We start from the raw sequence: 19,719 nt of genomic DNA, 5'->3' as shown, positions 1-19,719 counted from the left end.
ATAAATGTTTTTACTGGATAGGAAGAAATTATTCAAGTAGAGTAAGTGATGGGTACCGAGTGTACAGACCATTGCACATTTCTGTATCTTACAGCAATTCCCGTAGTACAGTTCACACTTGATGTTGATGACACTGCCATCTAGCGGAAATCCGATACAAAACATAATTGCCTGTCACTGGCTGACTACAATTTTTTTCTTCATGACGGGGATTTCCTGGGGAAGAAATACCGAAGGGGGGCTTTCCAACTGAGACATCAACAGCCAGAAGAATAAGCGGCGGCTCCATTTTGCTATGTTCCCATCTCGATTTAAAAAAAAACATTTACTTTAATATTGTTTTTACGATGTCAGCTCCGATAAAAATACTCTAGCTGTCTATTTTAAAAACGGTGGAGTTCGGTCGTTTTCATTGTAAGCGGTTACATTGTGGTGTTCGCGTTCATGAACGTGCCATTCACCGAAGCTCCATTTATAACATTGTAGCTCCTGAAAAACGACGTTGCATTGGCCAACGTTACAGATCTGATTCATGTAAGTATTGTTGCTAGCTAGGAAAGTTAACAATAATATCGTCTATGTTACAATGTGGGAACATAGCATGTAGCTATGTTTGTAAAAACAGTAGCCATACAGTGGTGTACCAAAGCGGGGAGCTAGGGAGGCTTCGAATTGGGGTATGAGGTAATTTCAAATATCAATTTCGGTGTACTGAATTGCCTGCGAGACTTAGCCATCTAAACAATTGTGAAAATATTCCAATAATAGCATATTCTAAAAATGTATTATTCTATATAATCACCTTGACATGTCTCATTGTATTATAATATATTCAGTATTACGCCAATGCATGTGTAATACATTCATTGCAGTTATGACAAATTAGTTGTCTAGTCAGTGCATGCAAAGTAATTTGCATAAATTATTATTTGAGTATGGTGAACAGGCTTACACAAGGTACACAGTGTATTGGCCTATTGGGTGAATATTGGTTGCAAAATACATTTATTTAAATTCAAATTATATGCTTAACATATGTCAATAATGCCTTTGAATCATGCCAAACAGTATGCCTGTATGCATATGAAACATTGAAAATATTCTTTAACGGAATCTGTTTCATTTTTGATTGACCAGATCTAAGATCACTGTGATAAGCATGATTCTCTTTTCTCGGGAAGATTCAGCTGTTTTGATGTCTGTTCACACAGTTGAAACATGTTCTATTGCTTTCAGGTTATAGGCAGGCTATAGAATTACACGTGGGCAATTCCATGTAACGGAATTCTGCGGAGACTCAAATTTTTCATTTCAAAATGTATACCAAGCCAAAAACATTGACTTCAAATTACAGTGAAAATTTTTCAGTGGAAATAGTAGTTTACAAAAACACATTTACAGGAAGAACTGTGCAGATACAAAGTTTTGTAACAGAATAAAACTGAGGGAGATTTTACAGTAATTATGTTACCAAACTTTGCATCTGCACAGTTTTTCCACTAACTGATTTATTTACTATGTAAGTTGTTCAAAGTAGCCATTGTGCATAGACTTGTATTGTTTGTTAAACATTGAAATCAATAGTTTTTGTTTTTCATACATTTTAAAGTAAAAAAAGTGAGTCTCAGCGTAATTCCGTTACTGTGGAATTGCCCATGTACAATGACAGGTCAGTCATAGAATTCCCCTACATGTTACTTTTTTTTTTGTGATGTCATGATACTCTAGCAGCATTCAAGACTTGGTTACATCTGTATGATTGGAGTGGAGAAACTGACCTCTGTACCAATAATGTCTGTGTAGAATAGATAGCTGGTGCATTGCATGGCCATATAAGGCTTCTAAACAGCTTCTACCCCCAAGCCATAAGACTCCTGAACACCTAATCAAATGGCTACCCAGACTATTTGCATTGCCCCCCCTTTTACACCGCTGCTACTCTCTATTGTTATCATCTATGCATAGTCACTTTAAATACTCTACCTACATGTACATATTACCTCGACTAATCTGTGCCCCCACACATTGACTCTGTACCGGTACCCCATGTATATAGTCTCGCTATTGTTATTTTACTGCTGCTCTTTAATTATCCATATTTTTTCAACTGCATTGTTGGTTAAGGGCCTGTAAGTAAGCATTTCACTGTAAGGTCTACTACACCTGTTGTATTCGGCGCATGTGACTAATAACATTTGATTTGATTTGAAGATGATCGCACCTGAGAAGCTATAACATGTAACAGATTTCCCTCTACTTTTCTCTATCCAGTCACTCTTAGATACAATTTGACCTGTCAACATCAAGCATATGACCAGGTTTAAAGACGAGAATATTGGGCCTATTTCTCAAAAGATCTTGTTCATTCTCCATGTAAATCAGTGAGTGTATTTAACAGGGGAAATACCCTTTTATACATAATGCTCTGCGTTTCATCAAACCAATTTCCCGTAGAGGAAGAGAGACCTGATTAATCTCATTCCCGGCCCAAATGTACCCAAGACGATCTCAACTCTACTATATGCTTTGAATTAGATATCTAGCCTAGCCAATCTACATTTCAAACTTTTGCTGGCAGCTTCGATTCAGCTGGGTCTAGGGTTTGTGTAGGCCTACACCTGTGTGTGTGTGTGTGTGTGTGTGTGTGTGTGTGTGTGTGTGTGTGTGTGTGTGTGTGTGTGTGTGTGTGTGTGTGTGTGTGTGTGTGTGTGTGTGTGTGTGTGTGTGTGTGTGTGTGTGTGTGTGTGTGTGTGTGTGTGTGTGTGCAGTCAGTCAGTCAGTCAGTCAGTCAGTCAGTCAGTCAGTCAGTCAGTCAGTCAGTCAGTGATGATAGACAGTGGTAAAGCAGCATGTGGAAAAGCTCCTTCACTATCCCAGGAAGTCCCCTGAGAACCACAGGAACTGGTCAGCCAATAGCCTAGGCCTAATCCACTTGCTCATCCAGTGATGATGGGCTGATGTACTTTCAACGTTGAGGGAATAATGAAGGCAGAACTGTAGAAGTGGCCAGTCTTGATATCCTAACTAGTGTGAATCTGAATTGTTTCATTTGTATGAATGAGCCAGTTGAACCATGTGAGACAGGATGTAGAGCTGAAGGTTCAGTCATTAGGTCCGAGTTCATCTCTAGCTTCATGGAAACCTTCCTTAGAACAATACACATGCATGATGGAAGAATGTTCCACATACAGTGCATTCGGAATGTGTTCAGACCCCTTTACTTTTTCCACATGTTGTTACAGTCTTATTCTAAAATGGATTAAATCGTTTTCCCCCCTCATCAATCTACACACAATACCCCATAATGACAAAGCAAAGACAGTTTTTTTTTTTTTTTTTTATGTTTGAAAATGTATACAAATGGAAATATCACATTTACTTAAGTATTCAGACCATTTACTCAGTACTTTGTTTAGGCTTCTTTGGCAGAGATTACAGCCTCGTCTTCTTGGGTATGATGCTACAAGCTTGGCACACCTGTATTGGGGGAGTTTCCCCCATTCTTCTCTGCAGATCCTCTCAAGCTCTGTCAGGTTGGATGCGGAGCGTCGCTGCACAGGTTTCAGGTTTTTCTAGAGATGTTCGATCGGGTTCAATTCCGTGTTCTGGCTGGGCCACTCAAGGACATTCGGACACTTGTCCCGAAGCCACTCCTGTGTTGTCTTGGCTGTGTGCTTAGGGTCGTTGTCCTGTTGGAAGATGAACCTTCGCCCCAGTGTGAGGTTCTGAGCGCTCTGGAGCAGGTTTTCATGAAGGATCTCTTTGTACGTAGCTCCGTTCATCTTTCCCTCGATCCTGACTAGTCTCCCAGTACCTGTTGCTGAAAAACATACCCTCAGCATGATACTGCCACCACCATGCTTCTCTGTAGGGATGGTGCCAGGTTTCCTCCAGAAATGACCCTTGGCATTCAGGCCAAAGAGTTAAATCTTGGTTTCATCAGACCAGAGAACCTTGTTTGTCATGGTCTGAGAGTCTTTGGATGCCTTTTGGCAACTCCAAGTGGGCTGTCATGTGCCTTTTTAATGAGGAATGGCTTCTGTCTGGCCACTACCATAAAGGCCTGATTGGTGGAGTGCTGCAAAGATGGTTGTCCTTCTGGAAGGTTCTCTCATCTCCACAGAGAAACTCTGGAGCTCTATCAGAGTGACCATCGGGTTCTTGGTCACCTCTTTGACCAAGGCCCTTCTCCCCCGATTTCTCAGTTTGACTGGGCGGCCAGCTCTAGGAAGAGTCTTGGTGGTTCCAAACTTCTTCCATTTAAGAATGATGGAGGCCACTGTGTTCTTGGGGACCTTCAATGCTACAGAAATGTTTTGGTACCCTTCCCCAGATCTGTGCCTCGACACAATCCTGTCTCTGAGCTCATGTCTTGGTTTTTGCTCTGACATGCTCTGTCAACTGTGGGACCTTATATAGACAGGCGTGTGCCTTTCCAAATCATGTCCATTCCATTGAATTTACCACAGGTGGACTCCAATTAAGTTGCAGAAACATCTCAAGGATGATCATTGGAAACAGAATGCACCTGAACTCAATTTTGATTCTTATAATAAAGGGTCTGAATACTTATATAAATAAGTTGTTTCTGTTTTTTAGTTTTAATACATTTGCACAAATAAAAAATAAAAAACTGTTTTCGCTTTGTCATTATGGGGTATTGTGTGTAGATGGATGAGGAAAATAATGTATTTAATCCATTTTAGAATAAGGCTGTAACATAACAAAATATGGGGAAAAGGGGTCTGAATACTTTCTGAAGGCACTGTTGGAAGAATGTTCCACATGTTGGAAGAATGTTCCACATTTATTTAGTTTTTTAAAATGTAGCCTTTATTTAGCTAAGCAAGTCAATTAAGAACAAATTCTTATTGACAATGACGGCCTACCAAAAGGCAAAAGGACAATGATGGAAGACCAGCTAAATATTTAGTAGAACCTTACATATGTTTTGATCAGTTTGAGGTTGGATGTTCAGTGGATGATGCTGTCTTTTAGGATGGTGTATGCTGTAATTTGGGTTGGGTGTTCAAGCCTAGATTGCTTGCCCTCCTGTTGCTTGCCCTCGGAAAATGAATAATGTGTTGGCAAGTCTATAATAAAGGCTTGTGTCAGTCTAGATTAAGCTGTCCTGTCCTCCATTAGAGCTGGGCCATATGGACAAAAGCCGTATTGCGATAAATTGCCTGAATTGATGCAATAAGGATAAATACATAGGATGATACGTATATAACAATGTGCAAAACCGCAGTTGTTTTTTATCCTTTTGAGCTACTACTTCTACTATAGTTTGATTGTAGCCATCAACAGTCCCTTTAACAGTCACCCATATTAGTAAACTTATTTCATTTCAAACTTCACATTTATCTAGTATAGGCTACTTATCGTAGTAAACCATCTCAGCAAAATGCCTGCGGTAAGTGATCGGTATGGTTGGTGTTGATAACTTTCACTTTATCCTCCCAGCTCTACTCCATCTACTTTTGGATATGCTCTATTCCAGTCCCATCCGGGCCTTCCTGCTTGTGCACTGCCCCCCCCCCCGAGTCAGAGCAGAGATAACATTAGCCCCAGTTAACTATGTCTGTTATGAAGGGGTTTCCCAAGGTTTGGCCTGAGAGTCAGGGCTGTTGATGTGTCAATGAATGCTCAGCATTAACACACACACACACATCCTCAGCTCAAACACCATTGTCCCACTCCAAGACCATGTAACATAAGACGATTGTATACTCCTTTTTTATGAAATGCGTGTTTGTCCTGTATGTTGTAACTGTCGGGTGCATTTTTATTAAACATCTCCTCCCTCCTGTCTTTCTCTGTGTGTGTGTGTGTGTGTGTGTGTGTGTGTGTGTGTGTGTGTGTGTGTGTGTGTGTGTGTGTGTGTGTGTGTGTGTGTGTGTGTGTGTGTGTGTGTGTGTCCTCCCCAGGTCATGTCAGCAGGGCGGAATGCGGACGTGCGGGAGCTGCAGATCCCCCTCCAGCATCGCTCTCCCTCCCTGGCTGCTCTCTCTCTGGCCCAGCGCCCCTGGCCCAGCGACCCCGAGGCAGGCTTCTTACCCCAGCACGGGGGCTTCTGGGACCACTTCATAGCCACCCCAGAGCCCAAATACTGCTGTGAGGCCTGCAGGCTAGTGCTCTGCAACCCCAGGCAGACAGAGTGTGGACACCGCTTCTGTGAAACCTGCATCTCCGAGCAGCTAAGGTGAGGACTGAGGACAAGAGATTTCAGTTTCATGATGAGTGTGAGAGTGAAGGGGTATGTTTTTTTTTTAGGAAATGATAGTTGGGAAATGACGAACGTCTTCTTGTCAGTGTGTTTGATATGTCAGCTGTCTTCTGGTAATGGGGTTGTCATAATTGTTTAGTGATCGTGTGATGATTATGATTGAGAAATAATGATGTCATTGGCCCCATGTTGCTAAAAGGAGGATTTGATTGGACATTAGTTAATTAAGCACCCCAAGGGGGTGTGGTATTTGGATAATATACCACGGCTAAGGGCTGTTCTTTATTATAAACTGGTTACCAACTTAATTAGAACAGTAAAAATACATGTTTTGTCATACCCGTGGTATACGGCTGTCAGCCAAGCAGCATTCAGGGCTCGAACCACCCAGTTTATAATGATAGATTTCTCACTCCGCGTTAATCATCATCGTAGTAATGTACCTAAATGTCTTGTCGTCTTTACAGCAAACCAAATCCAGTATGTCCAGCAGATATGGAGCCGCTTTTCAAAGACAAGGTAAGACTATGTGAATGATTTGCATCACTGTCATCATCCTTATGATACCCATGCTAAACAGCCCTATACCCTTTCTAAATGGCCTCGTACATAATCACAACGTGTCTCCTCACAGTAGCCGTTGTGTTTTCTGTCAGATCTTCCGTGATGTGTGCTGCCATAGAGAGATCATGGCTCTGAGAGTGTACTGCAGGAGTGAGAAGAATGGCTGTAAGGAGCAGATGAGTCTACATCAGGTCATGGTAAGTGTCTGACTGACTGAGGGAAATGGAAAAAGTCCCATTGTTACGCACAGTCATTATTCAAACTCTAGAAAAGTGTTTATCTACAATTCTCGTTGATTTCAGTCACATTGGTTGAACGTTTCCTGTTGAAACTGTAATGACTACAACCCAAATGCAATCTTATTTATAGCACTTCATAATAGGCTACATTTTCTTTACCCAAATCCTTATGATTGCTTTTCCTCCTTTTTTCCCAGGATCATTTGAATGTGTGTCCGTATTTTGAGGTGCCATGCCCTTTAGGAAAGTGCAAAGAGAAGATGATGCGCAAAGACATTCCTGAGCACTTGAGTTGGAAATGTAAACATAGAGAGACCACCTGTGAATTCTGCATGCACAAGATGGCCATGACTGAATTACAGGTAACTAGAACAACTACTTGAGTTGGGCCAGTGCTCACCGAACCTTTACCTCTTAGAGAATATTGTGACCGGCACCCAAAATTAGTACTGGCACATATTTTAGTCCACCTTAAAGGGCAATTGACACTTTTCAACCATATATTAATTTTCTCCAGCACCATACCGGTGTGTCCCCGCGAATCTCATAGGATGTTTCTCAATATGCATACTACCATGCTCCACACTCCCAAGCTCCGAGTGCATTCTCCCACGACGTTCTCTTGAGTACGTTCTTGTGAAGATGAGAGTGTGGAGAACGCATTTAACATTACATTTGAGAAGCACTTGCACTCCCCCTACTGTATTACCTCACGCTGCACCTCCCCATTCACTGAACCTTCTTCCAGCCAGGACATTTGAAAATTACTGTTTTTAAATTGTTTAAACTTTTGATGATGTCATCAGGTCTAACTTTGTTTAGTTTATATTTTTTTATACAAAACGTAGAAATGTAATGTTTTCACATACAGTGGGGCAAAAAGGTATTTAGTCAGCCACCAATTGTGCAAGTTCTCCCACTTAAAAAGATGAGAGAGGCCTGTAATTTTCATCATAGGGACACTTCAACTATGACAGACAAACTGAGGGAAAAAAATCCAGAAAATCACATTGTAGGATTTTTAATGAATTTATTTGCAAATTATGGTGGAAAATAAGTATTTGGTCAATAACAAAAGTTTATCTCAATACTTTGTTATATACCCTTTGTTGGCAATGACAGAGGTCAAACGTTTTCTGTAAGTCTTCACAAGGTTTTCACACACTGTTGCTGGTATTTTGGCCCATTCCTCCATGCAGATCTCCTCTAGAGCAGTAATGTTTTGGGGCTGTTGCTGGGCAACACGGACTTTCAACTCCCTCCAAAGATTTTCTATGGGGTTGAGATCTGGAGACTGGCTAGGCCACTCCAGGACCTTGAAATGCTTCTTACGAAGACACTCCTTCGTTGCCCGGGCGGTGTGTTTGGGATCATTGTCATGCTGAAAGACCCAGCCACGTTTCATCTTCAATGCCCTTGCTGATAGAAGGAAGTTTTCACTCAAAATCTCACGATACATGGCCCCATTCATTCTTTCCTTTACACGGATCAGTCGTCCTGGTCCCTTTGCAGAAAAACAGCCCCAAAGCATGATGTTTCCACCCACATGCTTCACAGTAGGTATGGTGTTCTTTGGATGCAACTCAGCATTCTTTGTCCTCTTAACATGACGAGTTGAGTTTTTACCAAAAAAGTTATATTTTGGTTTCATCTGACCATATGACATTCTCCCAATCTTCTTCTGGATCATCCAAATGCTCTCTAACAAACTTCAGACGGGCCTGGACATGTACTGGCTTAAGCAGGGGGACACGTCTGGCACTGCAGGATTTGAGTCCCTGGCGGCGTAGTGTGTTACTGATGGTAGGCTTTGTTACTTTGGTCCCAGCTCTCTGCAGGTCATTCACTAGGTCCCCCCGTGTGGTTCTGGGATTTTTGCTCACCGTTCTTGTGATCATTTTGACCCCACGGGGTGAGATCTTGCGTGGAGCCCCAGATTGAGGGAGATTATCAGTGGTCTTGTATGTCTTCCATTTCCTAATATTTGCTCCCATAGTTGATTTCTTCAAGCCAAGCTGCTTACCTATTGCAGATTCAGTCTTCCCAGCCTGGTGCAGGTCTACAATTTTGACAGCTCTTTGGTCTTGGCCATAGTGGAGTTTGGCGTGTGACTGTTTGAGGTTGTGGACAGGTGTCTTTTATACTGATAACAAGTTCAAACAGGTGCCATTAATACAGGTAACGAGTGGAGGACAGAGGAGCCTCTTAAAGAAGAAGTTACAGGTCTGTGAGAGCCAGAAATCTTGCTTGTTTGTAGGTGACCAAATATTTATTTTCCACCATAATTTGCAAATAAATTCATAAAAAATCCTACAATGTGATTTTCTGGATTTTCTTTTCTCATTTTGTCTGTCATAGTTGAAGTGTACCTATGATGAAAATTACAGGCCTCTCTCAGAACTTGCACAATTGGTGGCTGACTAAATAATTTTTTGCACCACTGTATGTAGACACTGGTGTTGTGCTGGAGATAAAGAAATTAGGTTAAAAAGTTGTGGAATTGCCTTTTAAGCAGTGACTACAACAACACTGAATATCTGCTACCACATGGCAAGCGGTACCGGAGCACCAAGTCTCGGTCCAAGAGGCTTCTAAACAGCTTTTACTCCCAAGCCATGAGACTCCTGAACATCTTATCAAATGGCAACCCAGACTATTTGCATTGCCCCCCCCACCCCCTTTTACACTGCTGCTACTCTCTGTTTATCATCTATGCATAGTCACTTTAATAATTTTAACTACATGTACATATTACCTCGACTAACCGGTGCCCCTGCACATGGACTCTATACCGGTACCCCCTGTATATAGTCTCGCTATTGTTATTTTACTGCTGCTCTTTAATTATTTGTTACTTTTATTTCTTATTCTTATTTAAATTTTTCAGAAACACAAAGAAACCGTTTGTCCTTCATTTCCGGTGGCCTGCCCCAATCATTGTACTTTTCCCTCCATCTTACGGAGCGAGGTAAGGAGTGTATTTTAATGTTTGTAGGATAAAATGTATTCATGCAAGGCAGTATGGACATCTTTTCTCTTATCATCAGATGGATTAACATAGTTTTAGTTGTTGTGATACTGTTACCCATTTCAATGAGACCACATTGTAATGCAAATGCTTTGTATAGAAGGACATGATTGAACCTAAATGTGTTTCTACTCTCAGCTGACAAGTCATCAACATGAGTGCCCCAAGGCTCATGTCACCTGCTCCTTTATCCGCTTTGGATGCAATTTCAAGGTCAGTCTTCATGTTACTATCATTGTTAAAAGTGGTATTAATAATAATATGCTTAATATAAGTTGTAATATCATGGCCACTATGAACTCCTCATGATGTCTCTTCTACTCTGTTGTCTGGCTATTGTCCCACTGAACTACAACTCATTTAAGAGAACATACAGTAGTTTTAAGCTGATATGTTACTGATATGATATTTTCCCTGATATTCCTCTGTAGGGTCTCAATCAAGACATGAGGGATCATGAATCTAGCTTTGCCTCTGAACACCTGCGGCTGATGGCAACCAGGAACACTACGCTGGAGGCCAAGGTAATCAACTCTACTTTGTTCTTTAGAACAATGTGCCCTGTGTACCATTAAAGGAAAAATGTATAAAGTCAACATAATGAAAATTCACCAGCCTCATGACCAACTTCTATTTCAATCCATATGCAAGGCATACAGTGTATAAATATGTTGCCTTGTATCCGCAATTCCTGTCATACTTGTTTTGACTCATGATCTAATCACAAATTTGAGTATATGCTCTTACATGTTACTAATAACACATACATTCTAACAAAATTTATTTTGACAAGTACCCAAAAATAATATATTGGGAGAAATTAAACTGAATATTCAACCACAACTAACTTGTTAACAACCAACTAATCACAGGGCTGAATGGTTACGTAGTTCAGGGTAATGAAAGCAGTAATAAGACAGAATGTTTCCCACCCATCTAGATGGAGGATGTTAAAGGAGAACTTCTGGAGCGGTACAAGGTTCTGCCAGGCCTAAGCAGCCGCCTGTCTGAAACAGAGTCTCAGTACGAGGAGATGAGGGAGAATAACAGACAGCTGGAGCAGAAGCTCACTACCATGCAGGTAAATGAAAAGGTCGAAGTACACTGAGTGTACAAAACATGTGAGTTGCACCCCCCTTTGCCCTCAGAACAGCCTCAATTTGTCGGGGCATGGACTCTACAAGGTGTCAAAAGCGTTCCACAGGGATGCTGACCCATGTTGACTCCAATGCTTCCCACAGTTGTCAAGTTGGCTGGATGTCCTTTGGGTGGTTGACCATTCTTGATGCACACGGGAAACTGTTGAATGTGAAAAACTCAGCAGCGTTGCTGTTCTCGATATAGTCAAACCGGTGCGTCTGGCACTTACCACCATACCCCGTTCAAAGTCACTTCAATCTTTTGTTCTCTCCATTCACCCTCTGAATGGCACACATGCACAATCCATGTCTTAACTGTGACCAGGTGAGTCCTTCTTTATTAAACTGTTTCCGACCCCTTCATCTACACTGATTGAAGTGTACTTAACAAGTGACATCAATAAGGGATCATAGTGTTCACCTGGATTCACCTGGTCAGTTTGTCATGGAAAGAACATGTGTTTCTTATGTTTTGTACACTAACATTATAAAACCTCTGTAATACTAGTCTTTGACATATATAATAATACTTGTCTTGTTCCACAGTCCCATTTACTGATTTCTCAGTTGGAGGTAAAGTCCTGTCATGTATGGAACTTACATTAGAAGTCATTTAGCAGACGCTCTTATCCAGAGCGACTTACAGGAGCAATTAGGGTTATGTGCCTTGCTCAAGGGCACATCGACAGATTTTTCAGCTAGTCAGCCCAACACTCTTTCAGCTTACTGGCCCAATGCTCTTAACCGCTAGGCTACCTACCGCCTAGGCTACATGAAGTGTGTGTAACTGTATGTGTGTGTTTGTGGACGTTTTCTCCATGTAGAACTTGATGAGTTCCCACTCTGAGAAGCTTTTGGAGATGGAGCTGGAGCTGAGGTCTCTGAGGACCATCCGAGAGGAGGTGGAAACACTACGAGCCACCGTGGAGAGCATTCGTTCCAGGGTTGCATCGCTAGAGGGAGGAAGGGGCGGGGCCATCCCAGCCACACACACACTAGGTGAGTTACCCTGAATGCTCTCTCACTCTCTTTCTGTCTCACTCTCTCTCTGTCTTCCTTTGTCTAGCTCTCTCTGTCTCGCTCTCTAGTCTCTCCCTCTGTGTCTCTGTCTCTCTCAACACTTGTCTTGGGAATTCTGTTATTCTTTGCTACTTCACTGTCGCTTCACTTGTCCCATCGCGCATTAGCGACTCCTGTGGTGGGCCGGGCGCAGTGCACGCTGACACAGTCGCCAGGTGTAAGGTGTTTCCTCCGACACATTGGTGCGGCTGGCTTCCGGGTTAAGTGGGCATTATGTCAAGAAGCAGTGCGGCTTGGTTGGGTCGTGTTTCGGATTACGCACGGCTCTCGACCTTTGCCTCTCCCGAGACCGTACACGAGTTGCAGCGATGAGACAAGACTGTAACTACCAATTGGATTCCACGATTCCAATTGGGGAGAAAAAGGGGTTAAAAAACATATATATGCAGTGGGGCAAAAAAGTATTTAGTCAGCCACCAATTGTGCAAGTTCTCCCACTTAAAAAGATGAGAGAGGCCTGTAATTTTCATCATAGGTACACTTCAACTATGACAGACAAAATGAGGGGGAAAAATTCCAGAAAATCACATTGTAGGATTTTTTATGAATTTATTTGCAAATTATGGTGGAAAATAAGTATTTGGTCACCTACAAACAAGCAAGATTTCTGGCTCTCACAGACCTGTAACTTCCTCTTTAAGAGGCTCCTCTGTCCTCCACTCGTTACCTTTATTAATGGTACCTGTTTGAACTTGTTATCAGTATAAAAGACACCTGTCCACAACCTCAAACAGTCACACGCCAAACTCCACTATGGCCAAGACCAAAGAGCTGTCAAAGGACACCAGAAACAAAATTGTAGACCTGCACCAGGCTGGGAAGACTGAATCTGCAATAGGTAAGCAGCTTGGTTTGAAGAAATCAACTGTGGGAGCAATTATTAGGAAATGGAAGACATACAAGACCACTGATAATCTCCCTCGATCTGGGACTCCACGCAAGATCTCACCCCGTGGGGTCAAAATGATCACAAGAACGGTGAGCAAAAATCCCAGAACCACACGGGGGGACCTAGTGAATGACCTGCAGAGAGCTGGGACCAAAGTAACAAAGCCTACCATCAGTAACACACTACGCCGCCAGGGACTCAAATCCTGCAGTGCCAGACGTGTCCCCCTGCTTAAGCCAGTACATGTCCAGGCCCGTCTGAAGTTTGCTAGAGAGCATTTGGATGATCCAGAAGAAGATTGGGAGAATGTCATATGGTCAGATGAAACCAAAATATAACTTTTTGGTAAAAACTCAACTCGTCGTGTTTGGAGGACAAAGAATGCTGAGTTGCATCCAAAGAACACCATACCTACTGTGAAGCATGGGGGTGGAAACATCATGCTTTGGGGCTGTTTTTCTGCAAAGGGACCAGGACGACTGATCCGTGTAAAGGAAAGAATGAATGGGGCCATGTATCGTGAGATTTTGAGTGAAAACCTCCTTCCATCAGCAAGGGCATTGAAGATGAAACGTGGCTGGGTCTTTCAGCATGACAATGATCCCAAACACACCGCCCGGGCAACGAAGGAGTGGCTTCGTAAGAAGCATTTCAAGGTCCTGGAGTGGCCTAGCCAGTCTCCAGATCTCAACCCCATAGAAAATCTTTGGAGGGAGTTGAAAGTCCGTGTTGCCCAGCAACAGCCCAGCAACAGCCCCAAAACATCACTGCTCTAGAGGATATCTGCATGGAGGAATGGGCCAAAATACCAGCAACAGTGTGTGAAAACCTTGTGAAGACTTACAGAAAACGTTTGACCTCTGTCATTGCCAACAAAGGGTATATAACAAAGTATTGAGATAAACTTTTGTTATTGACCAAATACTTATTTTCCACCATAATTTGCAAATAAATTCATTAAAAATCCTACAATGTGACTTTCTGGATTTCTTTTTCTCATTTTGTCTGTCATAGTTGAAGTGTACCTATGATGAAAATTACAGGCCTCTCTCATCTTTTTAAGTGGGAGAACTTGCACAATTGGTGGCTGACTAAATACCTTTTTTCCCCACTGTATACTGCTCAAAAAAATAAAGGGAACACTTAAACAACACAATGTAACTCCAAGTCAATCACACTTCTGTGAAATCAAACTGTCCACTTAGGAAGCAACACTGATTGACAATAAATTTCACATGCTGTTGTGCAAATGGAATAGACAAAAGGTGGGTCAGTCATGGTGTGGGGTGGCATTTCTTTGTGGGGCCGCACAGGCCTCCATGTGCTCGCCAGAGGTAGCCTGACTGCCATTAGGTACCGAGATGAGATCCTCAGACCCCTTGTGAGACCATATGCTGACACATGCACATTTGTGGCCTACTGGAGGTCATTTTGCAGGGCTCTGGCAGTGCTCCTCCTTGCACAAAGGCGGAGGTAGCGGTCCTGCTGCTGGGTTATTGCCCTCCTACGGCCTCCTCCACGTCTCCTGATGTACTGGCCTGTCTCCTGGTAGCGCCTCCATGCTCTGGACACTACGCTGACAGACACAGCAAACCTTCTTGCCACAGCTCGCATTGATGTGCCATCCTGGATGAGCTGCACTACCTGAGCCACTTGTGTGGGTTGTAGACTCCGTCTCATGCTACCACTAGAGTGAAAGCACCGCCAGCATTCAAAAGTGACCAAAACATCAGCCAGGAAGCATAGGAACTGAGAAGTGGTCTGTGGTCACCACCTGCAGAACCACTCCTTTATTGGGGGTGTCTTGCTAATTGCCTATAATTTCCACCTTTTGTCTATTCCATTTGCACAACAGCATGTGAAATGTATTGTCAATCAGGACAGTTTGATTTCACAGAAGTGTGATTGACTTGGAGTTACATTGTGTTGTTTAAGTGTTCCCTTTATTTTTTTGAGCAGTGTATATATAAACCAGTACTTTTATGGCCTGACAAGTCTGGGAAAATGTAGGTAGTGAGAAGTCCAGAGTGGTACAAACATACAGGACTCTTATTCCATTGGCTTGCTATTGTTTCTCTGCAGGTTCTTTAGAGACACAGCTCTCCCGTCAGGACGACATGCTGAGTGTCCACGAGATCCGCTTGGCCGACATGGACCTGCGCTTCCAGGTCCTAGAGACGGCCTCCTTCAATGGGACGCTCATCTGGAAGATCCGTGACTACAAGCGGCGGAAACAAGAAGCCGTGGCGTCAAAGACCCTGTCTCTCTACAGCCAGCCTTTCTACACTGGCTACTTTGGCTACAAGATGTGTGCCCGTGTCTACCTGAACGGAGACGGCATGGGGAAAGGAACCCACCTGTCTCTGTTCTTTGTGGTGATGCGTGGCGAGTACGATGCCCTGCTGCTCTGGCCCTTTAAGCAGAAGGTGACTCTGATGCTGATGGACCAGGGCCCAGCCAGGAAGCACCTAGGGGATGCCTTCAAACCAGACCCCAACAGCAGCAGCTTCAGACGACCCACGGCAGAGATGAACATAGCCTCGGGCTGCCCGCTGTTCGTGGCCCAGACTGTGCTGGAGAACGGTACTTACATCAAGGATGATACCATCTTCATTAAGGTCACAGTGGACACATCTGACCTCCCTGACCCTTGACCCCTGGTCTGTAGAGAACAGCAGATGTATCTGGATTATGTGAGAGAGATTGCAAAAGATGGAATGGAGAGAGCAGAAAGAAGGATGGAGAACAAGAAAAGAACAGAAGTCAGAAGAGTAAGGTTTCTTTGCAGATCTCAAGGTGCAGCCTAAGCCTGCAGAAAGAGCTGGGTGGACCTCAGAGCAGTTGCCTTTGGTGCCTGTGTTGCTCACCAAATAGGTGAGAGAAGGAAGTGGTTCTTTTTCAACCAGGCTGAATGTTAAAAAGTCTAAAGAATGCCTATATTACTCACAGCAGGGAGTGGTATAAATGGCAATGGATAGTGGATCATTCTAACCCAAGTTATCAGGATGCAACCATCATCAAACTACATGAACCCAGTATGTATGTATGTATGTATGTATGTATGTATGTATGTATGTATGTATGTATGTATAGCAATCTACCAGAACCAAAAATCATATAGAATGGAGATAGTGAATATATTTCAGTAGACATTAATCATTTCTGCCTTGAAGAACATGGGACAGTGCATCATCCAACACAAGTCGAGGTGTGGAAATAGTTGGGCACGGTACAACTATCTTCTGTAATATCAAATATCTCTGAGAACTCATTACTTGACTTTGATGAAACATGTCTACATTAAAGCCAGAAGATACAATCCCACATGACATGTTGAATAAGGAGATACAATGCAATATGTGGTTGTGTATGTTGTTTGCATTGCTGGTGAAGTTTGGTTGTATTATTACATTGTTAAAGTACAGAATGTAACGTACAGTATGTATGTTTCTAGTCTTGTGATTGTGTTGGAGAAAGTTGTTGATTGACAAGATTTTATTAACAGGTGTTGTGTGAGCAGTAGGGTGTGTCTTGTGTGCAGGCTACAGCCTGTCTCTTATTTCAGATTTGGTTTTAGTGGACCTGGTCTGCATCTGAAATGGCATCCTGCTACCTATATTGTGCACTACTGTTGGCCAGAGCTGTACAAAAGTAGTGCACTATATAGGGATTCGGGTGCCATTTCAGACACAGACAAAGATAGCACAAAGGAATGGATACACACCGGGACAGCAATGCCACTGTCTCGCGGAGTTAAGAATAAGACTTTCATTTTGAAGATCTATAAAGATCTGTAAATTACTTCTATACTGCTTTTTGTAACTTACACATTGTTTTGTAATGTTCAGAACAGATGCTGTGCATCATATTTTTTTTGTAACAGTTGGGAAAACAAAATGCCTCATTAAAACTCCAACCATGTTGATTGAGCTGAGACATAAAGTGACAGTGACTTGTTTTCATGATGGTTGGTGGAGAATGTTATTTGCACAAGTTATGTTTGAATTTGTATTAATAAAATTGTTAAACAAAACTTGAATGTGCTTTGATGTTTGATTTCTGTGGAGGAGATCAGAAGGAGAAGATGGGGAGGGATTGGCCACACCCTCTGAAAGCCCTCTTACATCACCAGTCAAGCTCTATCCTGAAACCCACAAGGGAGACAGAAAAGAAGGCACCAGAGAAACACCTGGAGGCTGGAGCTTGAAGCAGACACCAAAAGATCAGGCATAGGATGGAACGAGATTGAGAAGACAGAACAGAGTGCAATAGAGACGAGTCGTTGATGGCCTATGCTTCCTGGGTAGCAATGGACCTAAGTAAATTTGAGTGAGAGGTTATCCTGAATTCATTTTTAAGGCATAGGAAATGGGAGCTACACTTTTTCCTCTTTTGAATCAAGGAAAATCTACAGTGATCACAAGTTGGTTAATGTAAGTCTTGATGATACATTTATTTAGGGTTGGCTGTGGTGGGTCCGCCGGGACAAAAAAGTCTGCAGACTGTAGGGGACCACTGCTTCATAGGAAACAGTCCAAAAATAAACATGGGGAACCCTCCGTGGTGCGGGTCTATCTTCTCCTTCCACTAGATGTCAGGATAGTACAGAATGTTATTCTACAGTATATCTTCCACCACGGGTAGGCTACAACTACAAAGTGACATTTCAGGAGAACCTGGCAACGCATAACAAGACGTGTACCCATCAGTGAACTGTTGCAGATAGAGAGATGTTATGTAGAGCTAACACAATTCCACATTCTGTATGACAGTTCTGATCAGGGTACATTCAGGTCATGTATATTCTCCACGATAAATGTGCATTCTAGTATTTTTGTAAAGTTGCTCCCACCTGGCAACTATTAAATAATTAGCCAATGTTTTCACGTGCATACATATAAACCATGTGGTTATGTGAAGGTATTGTAGGATTCCACATTTTGTGTCTAAGCAGCATGTATGTTGCTAGGTGCCTACATACAATATGTAATGCAGTACATGTATTCTCACTGTCAATTAATATGGATTCCATGGCGTCTGTAAAAATTTGACAATATAAAAGTCCTGTCCTCCTTCAACATTATTATGAGCGAATTTAAGTTTTCCAAGTCTTCAATGCAAACTTGTATTGTCCATTCAAGTTTGCAGTATAGAGTTAGAAAACTTTACTTCCCTTATGACAATGTCACGTCATTGAAATGTATAAGTGGGCTTGGGCTTGACTCAGTATTTTTCCCTCTGGAATAATCAGTCTCATGTCACTAGGTCATTCAAAGGAAGGGCGGTGCCGTTAATTAAGTAATGCAAATCATAGAGGGAGAGGCGAAGCGAGAGGATTTACTCTCTGTCTGCGTGAGATAAGCCCTTTTTGTATGGAGGTCAATGAGAGTGTAAAATTATGTGAGGCTTATTTAATCGAATAGAAGTTTCATAATGTTTAGGCTGTTACAAATTTACTGATATAAGTTGATGTACGTGGCATTCCGGCAACTTTGATAAAAACAACTGGTTGTGTCTGTTGTTCACACGCGTAGCCTATCTGCACTCTCATTGGCTAGAATGGTCCCTTCTGATCTCGCCTGCCTTTCATCGTTGAGGACATGTATTTCCATTGTTCGAGCTGTCACCCGAATATCTTGTTAACATAATACTTAATCTTCGCACAGGCACTACTGCGGCGCGAACCACTGCAACGCTGTGAACTACTGCGCCGCACAGAGGAGCTACTGTAGAGAGCAGCATCAAGCAGTGTTGGGAAAACAACCGTAGATTCTAGATGCTACGTTTTTCAGTTGCCAAAGAACATATTTGATTCAAAGTAACAGTGCCCATTTTTGTAAGATATTCGGATACAAAGTAGCCTCGTTGCGCAAACTTTGAAAGCTGTGGAAAATAAGGAAGTATAACGTTAGTTCTTGATTTGGGAACTTAGAAGAGGAGCATCATCAGCATGTTCAGTTGGGTGAATAAGGAACAAGGAGGCAGAAACAAGGACGGCGAGATGTACCAAACTGTGACGGAGGGTCTTCAACAACTTTACTCAAAAAAGTTATTTCCATTGGAAGAAACCTATCTTTTCCATGATTTCCACTCACCTGCGTTGGAGGCAGCGGATTTTCAGAGCAAGCCAATGGTTCTACTGGTTGGACAGTATTCTACGGGGAAGACGACGTTCATAAGGTAACGTTAGTGCATCCACAAATCAGCAACAGTTATGCATTCTCATATTTGTGTTAACTTTATTTTACCTACAGGGCTCTCTGCCTGTCAGAAATAATTGAGTTGTTGAATAACCCCTCAGCAGTAGCCTACTTTGACAGTTGTGAACTGTCAAAATTGAGGTTAATTGTTGTCAAAATGTAAATGAGGAAAAAAACACTGTTGGAACAGGTTGTTGCAACCTAATGTAAACACAACTGTCTAGTGTTGGGAAGGGGTTAGCATTATGTTACGGTTGTAAACAGCTTGTTTCTATTTTTTTTTACCAATAATCCATATTCCAATTCAATACAACATGAAACATCATCAACATGCCACACCACCTGCTACTT

The 19,719-nt window shown here is 42.4% G+C and overlaps 2 protein-coding genes across 2 annotated transcripts in view; both read left to right on the top strand.

Moving 5' to 3' along the window:
- Window positions 1–240: 240 nt before the first annotated feature.
- On the top strand, window positions 241–17,207 carry LOC139563894 (TNF receptor-associated factor 3-like). The gene is made up of 11 exons (XM_071382889.1): window positions 241–534; window positions 5,931–6,205; window positions 6,697–6,748; window positions 6,886–6,990; window positions 7,230–7,394; window positions 9,920–10,000; window positions 10,199–10,273; window positions 10,492–10,584; window positions 11,001–11,141; window positions 12,024–12,198; window positions 15,251–17,207. Exons 2-11 carry the CDS (start codon window positions 5,934–5,936, stop codon window positions 15,820–15,822), a joined length of 1,731 nt encoding a protein of 576 aa, XP_071238990.1. The 5' UTR covers window positions 241–534; window positions 5,931–5,933; the 3' UTR covers window positions 15,823–17,207.
- Window positions 17,208–18,834: 1,627 nt separating this feature from the next.
- The window catches only part of LOC139563893 (EH domain-containing protein 4-like), a 41,864-nt gene continuing 40,979 nt past the window's right edge, over window positions 18,835–19,719 (top strand). Inside the window, exon 1 of the mRNA XM_071382888.1 lies at window positions 18,835–19,348. Coding sequence (XP_071238989.1) covers window positions 19,119–19,348 — 230 coding nt within the window. The 5' untranslated portion in view covers window positions 18,835–19,118. The remainder of the gene's footprint in view (window positions 19,349–19,719) is intronic.

Source organism: Salvelinus alpinus, chromosome 34, assembly GCF_045679555.1.
Source record: "Salvelinus alpinus chromosome 34, SLU_Salpinus.1, whole genome shotgun sequence".
Classification (NCBI taxonomy): domain Eukaryota; kingdom Metazoa; phylum Chordata; class Actinopteri; order Salmoniformes; family Salmonidae; genus Salvelinus; species Salvelinus alpinus.
This window is presented reverse-complemented; position numbering and strand designations above follow the sequence as displayed.